General features: G+C 35.5%; 1 protein-coding gene across 1 annotated transcript in view; it reads left to right on the forward strand.

Annotated features, from left to right (window-relative positions):
* The first annotated feature begins 6,340 nt into the window (after positions 1-6,340).
* TPO (thyroid peroxidase) overlaps positions 6,341-13,155 on the forward strand; it is a 34,755-nt gene continuing 27,940 nt past the window's right edge. Inside the window, exons 1-4 of the mRNA XM_061357632.1 lie at positions 6,341-6,469; positions 8,895-8,976; positions 10,887-11,056; positions 12,451-12,583. Of these exons, the coding sequence (XP_061213616.1) occupies positions 6,376-6,469; positions 8,895-8,976; positions 10,887-11,056; positions 12,451-12,583 (479 nt within the window). The 5' untranslated portion in view covers positions 6,341-6,375. The remainder of the gene's footprint in view (positions 6,470-8,894; positions 8,977-10,886; positions 11,057-12,450; positions 12,584-13,155) is intronic.

Genomic DNA, 13,155 nt, shown 5'->3' on the forward strand with positions numbered 1-13,155 from the left:
TTTTTGTGATTTTAGCCACTGAAATTCAAACCTTCTATAGACATTAAAAATTGTTAATCTCTTCCACATTCTTTCACATAAATCATAATTTGCTCTTTAGTTTAGGCAGAGTTTTCAAACAGTAATATACAGACACAAGAAATTGAGTGGACTCTCCTCTGCAGCTAAATTTACCTTTACACAGTCTTGTTCTGCATTATTTCAGAATATAATAAACCACACCACAATATTAAAAATTCTTAGGAATACATTCTGTAACTTGAGTGTTAGGTATTGTTTGCTTGCATGAGATATAATGTCAATTTGGGTTTAAAACAACCTTTTAAGAAGATAATCCATGGTCTATAGTTTTATTCAGTTAATGTTCACTGAATTTCAGTAGTTATGGTTATCTACATATTATATTCCACCTGTTTCTGAGAAGAATAATTCACCTGAGAACATGATTTCAGCATCATAGACTATAATTACTATATAATGACCAAATCCTATGATCTTACTCAAGGCCAATTATTAGCCTAAGGAAAGACAAGTATATAAGAAACATTCCATTAGCCTGGGAAAACTTTTCCTCTTCAGGATGAGACCATAGCTAATCTGCAAAGGCAGAGACATTATTTTAGAGGACAAGCATGGTATGTGGAAAACTAGACATCAAGTTATTCAGATGGATAAATAATTTATTCAGCCACAGACCATCACACTTCCAGATAGCAGTCTGCTTGTTCCTTCTTCAAGCCTACTTTTTGAAAGAGTAAAGGTTCAAAGCTCTTCCTTCTTTGCCATTTAGCTATTTGCTGACCTTCTTCAGTTTATTTCCTCATCTTTTTAACCAGTTGTTAATTATGTGACAACATTTCAAACACAGAACCTGAGTAAAAAAAAAGGAGATAGACAGACAGATAACCCCCCCAATCTATTGTAAAAAGACTAGAATGATATCTGAACATTCCATTACTATAGAACTATTTAGCCACCGTATGTAGATGTATTTTTTCACTTACTAATTTAAGACAGCTACATATACCAGGTCAGCCAAGCTTCAATTCTACACATAAACCATAAAAATCAGTCCTAAGAGTTGGTTAACTTTGTATTTTGCATTTGGCAAGCAGCAACAGTTAGTACTGAAGGAAGCCTGTAAAACAAGGACAGAAAAAATTCCAGCCATTGCCAATTTGGGATGCAGGGTTCCTGGTGCAAATCTTCTGTCTCATATGTTTTGTTGTTGTTTTTTTTTATTCCATGAAGTTGTCAGCACACTTCTATAAAATTTTTATATAAATAATTTTTATTTTTCTATGAAATATCTATGAAATTTTTTTACCACAACTTCTTGACAGGAGCTGCTCCATGGTTTATGTGTTGTCTAAATAATGGCTTATTTTTTGCTTCTTTTTAACCTGCCACCTACTTGACCCTTAGTTCTGTACTACAGTAGACAGTGTGTGATCATCAGCTGTATGTTCATCATCATCAGCATGTTCATCATCATCAGTTACAGTAGACAGTATGATCATCGATCTCTTCATCCTATTTCTGGCTTCAGAGGCCTCTGCAAGGTCTTTTCTAATTAAAAAGAATAATAACAATAATAAAATGTTTCCAATAAAACGGAAATAATTCCAGAAAGAAAACCTAAGTACTTAACGTGACTACAAGTCATGGTATTGATGAAACCCAGTTAAATTGTTCTCTCTTACTTAAATACTTTTTCTTCACCCTTTCCTTGCATTTTTTTTTTACTTGGTGACACTTTGATGAAGTAACTAGGATGAGACTAATTGCTGTTGTTTGTATTATGTTAACTTGGAACTTCAGCATAATTACTTCTGTTGGAGTATTGTGCAGTTATATGCACTTTTTGCCTCTCTGCTTGCAAAAGAGTGTTCTTGGAATTTTAATAACCAGAATAGATCAGAAAATATTTTTTCTATTATAGATTAGACATCCATATTAACACAGTGTCCTTCATGCCATGCTAGTGCCCACAATTGGCACTAAATACTACAAAACAGTGTAATTTGCTATCAAAAATAGCTCCTGCAGCTGCACAGATTTATCTTGGAGGTCTCTCACTCTAATCCAATGTTTGTAAGAACTGATGATGACTCAGAGAGCCTGGTAGAGCTGCAGGCTATTACAGTACAAATGTAAGAGTTGCCCTGTGTTTATAGAAATATGGCTGTTCCCTGTACGAAATACCAGTTGCAATTGCATAATATTTTAAGTATGTGATAATTTTTCTGAATACCAAAGTAGGTCTGCAGAATTTCCTATGTGTGAATTACCAGATATTCTCTTGCTTTGGGGTATTTCCTTGAACAGAAATTACCTTTTTATCAATAACTCAAAGATTTACTTTATAGGTCTTTGACTTTTAAGAATGCAGATACAATACTCCATTTCATGCTCAGATTCAAATCTTGGGAATATAACAAACTGAATGAGTCACTTAAAAACTATATTAATATGGTTAACTGCTAAGATTCAGTGCTGCTTTTCTTAATTGCTGTTTAACATAGCGACTGTTTCATACTTGTCTTGTACTCCATGTTTAGACAATCATTAATCCATTCAGTTTCACTGCTGGACACAAAGGTCTGGCGCCCTTTGTGCAGAAGGAATAGATTAAGACAGACAGCTAACAGCAAATTTGTTCATGAGGATACATTCAGCAAGATATTCATCCAAATAATCTGCACTGACATTTAGGCAATATGTGAATCTTGGATTCAGAAAATTAAGGTTGTTCTTGAGTCACTAAATTTTGCCCTCATAACCCTCTTTCAGCAGATTTCAATAACAGGATTCTGGATGAACTTCAGTAAGAATGGGAGTACAATTGCATATGTCTGTGTCAGTCCAGTGTAATTAAGACTTCCCACATGTTCTAACTAAAACTGTATTTGAGGCACAGTGGGGAACTAAACATCTATATTCTAAAATTGGGAAAACACAAAAGAGATGTTGCCATTCAAATTTTTCATCACAGATCAATTGTTTGCATGCAACCACTTAAAGCCCACTGTTGACAAATACTTCAACTGCAACCAATGAGCAAAGTTTGAGATCCTTATTTAAACAAACTTTGATGTAGATAGCATCTTCTTGAACTAAATGGGAAGCTTTGACTTTTGATTGTGAAACTGCAAAGGAAATCACACGTGGTTTTTTTGCTTTAAGAAATCCCCTGAACTCTCAGATATGAAACCTGTGATACATGTGAAATAGATGAAAGCATATAGGTGAAGCTCCTTATTCTGTTAGGTGTTTGGAATGGATCTGCTTTTCCCATGCTTTGTTGTGCCACAGAACAAATCAACCTTCTTATGTAAGGAAACAATCTTAAAAGATTTATAATTTGGAATGGCCTTAAAGAGGCATTGCATGTTTGACTTCTTGTCTGCAAGCTTTAAGCTCTCAACCAAGGAGCATAAGCTTACTTTTCCAGTAGAGGTCTGTTTACCTTTACTCTGTGCTTACTTTTCATCCATGTCCACTCACCTTTTCAATGAATAGGTTATGGATGATATTCCTGAACTTAAGTTTGCTGTAATAACAACCTTGATTTTTTTCCTCCGTATCTTTCACATGCCCGTAGGTTCCTTTCACCACCATTTTACCACAGAAACAAGCTTCCGTGTGCACCGTGCTACCCAACCCCTACTTTACTCATTACCTATGGCAGAGATCAAAACACTGATCTTTGGCTCCACCTTGTGATCTCCCTGTCGAAACCAGCAAGATTAAATTAGGGAATCCTCAGCAGTGATTCCAGCACTTACTCTGATGTGTCTGCCCATATAGGAAATGAAAAAACACCCAGTGAAATAGATTCACTAGGTCAAAACACTGACTTTAGAAGGAAGGTTGGTAGAAGAAGGGTTGGAAAGTGTAACTAAAAGTGGGTAACACAGAAGTGTGAAATAATATAAGAGAACAAAACAAGAAGTGTTGCAAGAAAGTTGGTGGGCAATCAGAAGGTTATAATCTGAGTTTAAAATGTCATTTTTGTAAAGCGTCAATGCTAGAATGCATGAAATAGAATACAAAGTAACAAATACATTGACAAAGAGAACTAATGAAAAGTGTACCCAGAATTTTGTGTGACTGCAGGAAGGGAACCTCAATCCATCCCACTCCTACTAGTTTGATGCCAGTGCTAGCAAGGGATGCCCAGAGCCTGGAGGGGTATCACAGGTCAGAGGGAGAGCCTCTGAAGAGCAGCACAAAGGAATTCCAGCCACTCCAGCCAGTAAGTCAGCTTCATAGCGGTCCGAACTTAAATGCCTCTATGCAAACACACATAGCACCTAGAAGAAACAAGAGCAGTTAGAGATATGTGCACCCTGCAGAGCTATGATCTTACCGGCATTGCAGAGACATGGTGGGAGGGTTCCTATAACTGGAGTGTTAGAATAGAAGGTTACAGGCTGTTCAGGTGGGGAAGGTAAGTACGGGGTTGTCACCTTCTATGTCAATGGGCAGCTGCGTGCATGAATCTCTCTCTTGGGATGAATGAGTTGCTGACTGAGAGCTTATGGGTCAGTATTAAAGGAAGGGCACAGACAGGTGACATTATAGCGGGGGTCAGGTACAGGCTACCTGACCTGAAAGACTGAGTGGATGAGGCCCTGTATAGACAGATAGAAATGGCCTTGTTCACAAACCCTGGCCCTCATGGGGAACTTCAACCACCCCAGTGTATGTTGGAAGGTACAGAAAAATTGTATGAGTATTGCATTCAGATTTGGTGTTTCCAACACAAGAAAGACATGGACCTGTTTGAGTATGTCCAGAAAAGGGCCACGAACAGGCTCAAAGGGCTGGAGCACCTCTCCTATGAAGACAGGCTGAGAGAGCTAGGGTTGTTCAATCTGAAGAAGAGAAAGCTCTGGGGAAACCTTAGAGCAGCCTACCAGTACCTAAAGGAAGGGCCTACAGGAAATCTGGAGAGGGACTCTTTGCAAGGGCATGTAGTGACAGAACAAGGAGGAATGACTTTAAACTGAAAGAACAGAGATCTAGATTAGATATTAGGAAGTTCTTTCCTGTGAGGGTTGTGAGACACTGGCACAGTTTGGATGACGCTTTGAACAACCGTTCGGTCTAGTGGAAGGTGTTGAATGATCTTTAATCTTCCTTTCAGCCTGAGCCATTCTATGATTCAATTTACTTTACTCCATAACATGGCAGTATTTCTTTTTTTTTTTTTTTTTTTTGTCTGAATATTTGTCTTTCACATTTCCATGAAGATAACTGTGATATCAGAACTGACTACACAGATAGCTCCTGGTGTCTAGCAGGACAATAATAATGAAGTCAAGCATTAATGTTGGTTTCTGCTTTGTGGGTACACAGTGTGACCAAAAAGATTTTGAAATCATTTGCACTGTTAAGGCTTGAGTGAGTACCAGTGCATAAAGCTGATAGCATAAGCTGAGCCCTTGGAAAGTACTTCACATTCATATTTCAGAACAGTTACTGCCACCAGTAAGGTACAGAACTGTGGAAGAAAATCTCCTCAGCAGACAAAAGGTCAGACTATAAAACATTTGCTTGTCATTTTCCAAAAGAAATTCATCATATAAACTCATGAAATGTAAAAAGAATGGCTGTTTTCCTATTGAGTTTCTATGGGCAATATGCATTTTAGAGTTGAGTTATTATTATTATTTATGAATGATATTATTCTTTATTTGTATAATTATTATTTCATGCTGATAGATTATAGAGCCAAAGATATTTTACGTCTTTTAATCTCCAATCAACATATTGCATGTGAAAAATGTTACCTATTGGATAGTTTATATATTTGCATTGCTGTAATAACTACCAGAAAATCCATGTACTGAAATAGAGAATGTAGCTCACATTAGCCATGTGAGCATATTCATTGTGCTTGATTCATGATGCTACAGTTGCACATCGATAGGAGTGTAGAGGAGTCTGATAGATATTTTTAATTTTGCCAGTTTCACGATCTCATGTGCAATGACTAATTTACAGTCAAATCACGTTAGTGCACAGACAAGTTTAAAATGAATGGTAAAATGTTGCTGATTTTGTAATATATAGGCAAAGTGTTGTTAATATTGTCAGAACATATTGTGTTATAAAATAAAGTGATGTATTTCCTTGTGCTAGAAGTTTCTTAAAGTGAGAAAAAGTAATAAGGAAGGAAAAAAAAGAAACAATTACAGCTGTTTCTAAAAATTAATATTTTGAACTTCAAAAATATAGTCGAACATGGGGCTACAAAAGAAATTTTAAAGTAAAATTTACTATATGCAGGAAATTATTTATAGTATGTCTTATAATTAGAAGATGAAGGTATGTACTTTGTCAACAATTATCTCTTCTTTCTTGTAGATGAAAGTGTTCATTATTTTGGGATTTTCAGCAGCTATAGCCTTCACAGCTGTTTTCTTTTCTTTCCTTCAGCTAGGCAAAGATATCCTCTTTGGTACGTAACAGAAAAAAATTCATGCTATTTTCTTTTGTTGTTGTCGTCGTACTAGTGTTAAGCTGAAAATACACAAGCACTGCAGACAGTTTAGCAATGGCAGTTTAGCTTTATCTCTTTTTATGTGCAAAATTCACTATCTGACTTCTGTGAGAATTATTCCATGGGTGTTTTCTTTAAAATGCCGCTTCATTCACAAAGGAATAATTTGTATGTATAATGTATCTTGATTATGTATTCTTTGGGAGTGATTTTACTTTCTTAGCAACATTCATGTCAGGTGACATGTTTACAAGCATGACTGCTAGATTTCTTTCCCACACTGTCAATCACTATGTTCAGTCATCCTGAGCTAAACTCTTTTGCTATAGGATGTCCCACCCTTGTGCTGGCCCACAAGAGGACAAGTTTCCTACGGGTCTTTTGCTGGCACCCTGCAGATATCAGGTCGATTTTAGAGTATCTCAGATTGCAGTAATGCCTATGTTCAAACAATGTACTCAACATTTTAAACATGAAAGCTATTTTATTTCTATCTGTTCTATGTAAAATAGTTAGATCTAATAAACTAAAGATACATGAGTTATTAGATAGAATTTCAAGAGAATTTTTCAGAGACCCATTTTACATAAAAGTAAGGGAGAGATGATATAGAATCAGGATTTCAGCCTTTAAATTATCTTAAATTATATAGCCGGATATGATTCAAAAGGGATGGTGATATGGTTCCTTAGGAAAGTTTTCAGTTGGAGTACAATTCAAATAAAATAAAATTTTATTGTAAAAAAAAAACAAGCAAACAAAAACAACAACAACAACAAAAAACAGTCCCCAAGGCCTTTCTTCCAATGGGAAATCTTTTTTGGGCCATCACTGTGAAACAGGAAATCGTATTATTCAATAGTGGATTCTTTAGTTAGAGCTTCCACATTAATTGTTTGGAAAGACATGATCTAAAATGAAATTATATAGTATGTTAGTTAAAACAAAATGAATATATGTGGACTAAATAGAATGGACTAAATAAACAGAAGAGATGCACTGCATAGGTGGGGTTTTTTCATAGTGTCTTTTGATCTGATGGGAACAATGTAAGATAATGTTTATGTTTATTACTGTAAGAACCACATTTTTGAGACATTGCATTGGTACCAAAATCATACTTCTCAGTAGAAAAGAGGCAATGGAATTCAAATACAGCAGGTAGATCTTCTCTATTAGATCAGAGTCTGAATCACTATCACATGATGAACAATACTGTAAGCATAACATATTTCTTGGATGTAAACCTCCTAAAATTATTAAAAATAATACAATATTAATTTCTAAATAATTAGCTGTTGTATGGCCTACAAGGATCAGTCTTGGTTTTTAACGTAGTCCCAGAAAAAGTTTTCAGATGTAACAGAAATCTGAAGTATAACATTAAACAAATCATCGTTACCACACATAAGTGAAAAAGAGAAAAAAGAGAAATAACTAGTGCTATACTTAGATGCTGAAAAGATTTTTAGTAGACTGGACTAGAATTTTGCCTACAAAAGATTACTCCTCATCACACATTATTGTCCCTGGAGCTGAGAGACCTATTCAAAAAATAAATCACAGAAATAGCACAACATGAACTACAATAAAATATGTCACCTAAAATTTCACTGTATGTAAATGATGAGCAATTGCACATAAATGGTTGTTAGTGATCTATTATTATTTATGAGTCATTGTCTAAGAAAAAAATGGGTGATCCCACAAAGTACAGAAATAAACTGCTGGGCTTTAAATATGACTGATTCTTTTAATATAAAGCTAGAGGAATGAACTGTGTTCCATGATAGGACCATGCAAAATAGCACAGCTGAACTATCATTAGGTTCACATATATATTTCAGTCAAACATATGTGGAGAAATAAGAATAAGGCTTTCATGCATTTGTGAGGTCCCAGAAGGTTTTAAATTTTGTTGCTTATACCTGAAGATTGCCTTGAATTCTTCATGTGGCTCAGGCCAGCTCATATTACCTGTGAGGGAGGCTCGGATTTGTGCTATCAATCCAAGGACAGTTTAATGAAAAATACATCTGAAACCTAACAATCATAATTGCATATACAAAACACGTGTTTCAGCTAGATTTGTTAAGTTTGGTACTACTTAACATGTGCACAGCTGGATTTATATTGGAAAAAATAGAAGGAAAGTCTAACTTTTCAAGCCAGATAAATTAGGGAGGAATTGTTTTACTACCCGTACCTAATCTTCAGAAAGGTCAGAAGCCACAACATTAGTTTCATGAACACTAAAATATGGAGATCATTTTAAAAGGGAAAAATTACATATATCTTAATGTTACAAACCTGTGTATGTTTTAAATGTAAATTAATGAATAACATATTCCTCTTTCTTTTATTTTTTTCCCTTACTGAGAAGAAACTGAAGATAACTGCATTACTGAGGCTATCCAAAAGGGCTCTAGTCTAGTGGATTATGCTGCACATTATGCACTGAAAAGGTAAAGAAAAAAAATAGTGAAGGATTTATTCAGCAAAAACCTTTCCTACCAGAGAAGTTTGAGATCAGTCTGATTCTTTAAGAAAACATATAGATTATGTTTATGATCACCTGAATCAATATAACCTTGTGTGTTATCACCACATAGAATCATAGAATATTTAGGGTTGGAAAGGACGTTAAGATCATTTAGTTCCAAGCCCCCTGCCATGGGCAGGGACATCTCACACTAAACCATGTCACCCAAGGCTCTGTACAGCCTGAACTTGAACACTGCCAAGGATGGAGCAAATTGCTCCATTAATTGAACATAAATTGGACATAATTTATATATAATATAAATTAATAAATATGTCCCTTAATAATAATGTCCATTAAAATTGGACATAAATTGCTCTCTTAAAATGTGAGAAAAATAAGAAATATGAAAATAAGCAGGAATGTTTTTCTGATCTAAGCAGCACAGCACATTCCATTAACGTGGCTCATGAAATTATAATTTTATGAACATTATGTGGTTTTGAACATTAATAATCTTTTTTCTAGTGCAGTGTAAAATGGGATCAGTTCCTATGGCATGTGTCAAACCCCTATTGCCTTAAATGGGACTGTAAAAATGAGTTTCACATTTCTCTTTCCATCTAAACCAGATGTAATGAAAGGATAAAGGAAAGGAAATAAAACATTTATCTTGAACTGTGCGTAGTGAACAACTTAAGCAAAGCTCCCTTTTGACTGAGTTATGCTACGAGAGTGATCTCCTTATAGGAATGAAAATGCTGCAAGATGACTAGCCAGGAATCTAAAAAAGTTTAACCATTCAGCCTCAGGGATGTCTGCAACCTGTGGCCATGTCTGGAAATGGAATAGACTGGAGTATTTTTTTCTAAGCTGCAAGAGTCAGTGTAGGACTTGGGACTTCCAGTTAAAAAGGAAGTTCTCCCGATGCTCTTTTCTCAAGGCTCCTCTGCCAATGAAAAGGCAGTGGTAAGACAACCCATCCTGAGTAAAAAATAAATCTTGTAGTGAGTCACAGAGCAGTTGAGAGAGAGCTGGAAACATCTAGGCCAGTACTATTCTCAGAACAGGGTCAGCTAGAGCAGATTGCTCAGCGCACTGTCCATTTGGGCTTTGAGGATCTCCAAAGATGGAGACTTCACAACCCTTCTGGGCAGCCTGTTGCAGTATCTGACTACCCTCACAGTAAAAAGGATTTTTCATATATTTCTTGTTTACGTTACAGAAGTTATCTCATCAAAACTGGGCTCCTTAACATTAGAGGTAAGGCCAGGCTGTAAACTAACATATATAGCCACATAACTGTCTAATGAAGCCCTATTAAACCAATTGCTGAAACTAATATATATACCATATATAACTAGTCAGTGCAAGGCAGGTGCCTGGACAGTCTCTGACAGGAGACATGTCTCTATCATGAACTGCAATTGCTTGACTCTTAAGTGCTGAAGCATTTGTGAATCTACCTGCAATTACTGAGATTGTATTTGGTATTAAATGTTGCATGAAAACAAAACATATTCACTTCAACGTGTCTATGGTGGGAGTCTTGTATTATCCTGAATAAGGTCTTCCCAGCTACTTTGTGCTGCCATCTCTGTCCATCCCAAGAGTTTCTGCCTCATCCTAAGGCTTCTCACAATCTTAATCCTGTGTATATGACCCATATATTCCCTTTCTTTTCCAGAATTTTCCTTGCAGAACAAGGTCACAAAGTAGTCTTCTGTGCTTTCCCAGCATACTCTTCAATCAAAATATATCTTAAACTCGGAACATATCTGTCGTGGTTTAAATGTCCGACAATATCCAACATAGAAAAATACAGCTACAAAAAAGTTCTAAAATGTTATATATTTAAAAAAAAAAATTCTGTTTTTTTTATCTCAATTATAGAAATATCCAAGGAAGGGGAATATCAGCTCCTGCCTTGCTGCTGGCTTTCTCAAAATTTCCTGAACAAGAGAGTCAAGATATTTCCCAAGCAGCTGAAAGAATGGAAATGTCAATAAAAGTGCTGAAACAAAAGGTTTGCCAGAAGCACAAACGCTCATTGCATCCAACTGGTAAATATAGTACACTGACATTGGCAAAAAAAACTGTTGATTTTCTGAATGTTGTCTTTTAGATTAAAGTTTGGTTAGATTCACTTTTATTTTACCATTGGCAGGAATACATATCTTGTCTGCACTCTGGGGCAAGGATGCCCTCTCTTTGTTCTTAAAGGCACCTCACATAATCAGTAGTTCACATTTTTCTTTGCTGGAGAGTGGGCTGTGTTCCTACAGTTGAGGAGAGCAGCACTATGCTATTGGAATCCTGTGAACTTATAATTGTATATTTGTATCGCCTATAAACCAGCTTTCATGTCTGCAGTGTTGCAAGCTTCTTGTTTTCAGTGAAATATCTATCTTCCCCAGCATTTTGGGTTTAGTGCATCTGGGGCCTAGGGACTACAAATAAAATAATATGATTTCTATCCATCTATGACATTTTCAAGTAGACTTCCTCTGGACATTGATGGCCTTATTAATATCCCTCTTTCAAGAAAATACTTTCTTATTTCTAAAACTGATTTTATAATGCATTGCTGTTAAACATTTATTTCCACTTTGTTTCTATTTTAAATGTTGGGGTTTTCTGTTAGATGGAGAAAGAGAGGTAGTCCAAAAAATTCAATGATGTATAGTTGTCTAAGTAAGGTAAAGTTCTTGTTGCTGTTAACTACAGATTAATTTCAAGATGTCTGTTTAGTGTCTGCAAGGCTCAAAAATTCAGAAACACTGAACTGGTTTTCTGTAATTTATTTCTGTAATTTACAGCAGCATGAACTGTAGAATTATAATGTGTATTCTCTTAGTGTTATAACATTATTTTTCAAGATATGGAATATTAGAGTGTTGTACACAAATGTAAATGTCCAGTTAGTGTATTAGATTTTTATCTTGCAGAAACATCTAGCTTACTAAACTAATGGGACATCTGCAGAACTAAAAGTATACCTATATGTGTGTGTGCATGTATTTATATATGCACAGACATTCACACAGAGAGATACAATTATTTCCCTTCTGATGCAGTTTCAAAATAACGCAGTTCATTTCAGAATTGTGGTAGGACTTGGTGGCCAGTGGGAAGACAAGGGCAAGACTTAGATGCCCACTCTACCATTTTCTTTCAGCATGTGATGTTTACAGTCCTTTTGAATAGCAAAAAATCTCTGAGTTCATCAAGGTTCATCTTCTTATTCTGTATGCATCAGATAATAAAAACAGCTCTCTCCTTTCACCTTCTGTTTCCTCTAAGTCCCCAGGACTGCTTCCTGCAACACTTCTCGCAAAGTCCTCTTTTCTAGGAAGAAGAGAGGGGATCCTGTAGTAGTATCTGACAATGATGCCTTTTCTCCTATAGCAGCTATATAGCAGTAGAGCAAATTGCTTATTTGGTTTCTTGCTTTCAGATATTTTATCAGCTGATCTGCTTACTACAATTGCTAATATTTCTGGATGTCTGCCTTATATGTTGCCACCAAAATGTCCAAACAATTGTGTAGCTAATAAATACCGACTCATCACTGGTGCCTGCAATAACAGGTATGTAATATAAGAATTGTGCCCTACAAACTTCTTTCTTATTATTTAAACTCAAGAAGCTATGTTTACTTTTTCCTGGAAAAACTGGGCAGGGAGGATAACCTCAATCAGCAACATTTGGTATCCATACATCTGTAAATGAGGTACTTCTGAAATCTCCCAGAGGAAGAACCTCTTCATCTAAACTTTGGTACACTAACAGTTGCAGACAGGCTTTCCCTATAAGGACTTCTGATACTATGTAAGGAACTTTAAATTTAGGGAGGACTGATTCTATACTGTCTTTTTCTATACAAATTAAACAGGCTGAATACTAACCCAGCATTCACTTTTTATTGCATTTGATAAAATTATATTGAGCAAGAAAATATAATTACATCACAAGGAACAAAAAGAAAATCTCATTTTCATATTTTCCCACAACCTTAATATTTAGCAAACATGCACATAAAAATTCTGGAGAATATATTTGGGTTTATATGTCTATTTATATAAATATATGCGTATTTATTATCTGAATTACTATCATTTACTACTATTATCTACTTGTTACCTAATATATGTGGCAATTG

The sequence above is a fragment of the Neopsephotus bourkii genome, unplaced genomic scaffold (assembly GCF_033783945.1).
Source record: "Neopsephotus bourkii isolate Nb327-2 ecotype Australia unplaced genomic scaffold, CSIRO-AGI_Nbou_v1 NB_908, whole genome shotgun sequence".
NCBI lineage: Eukaryota > Metazoa > Chordata > Aves > Psittaciformes > Psittacidae > Neopsephotus > Neopsephotus bourkii.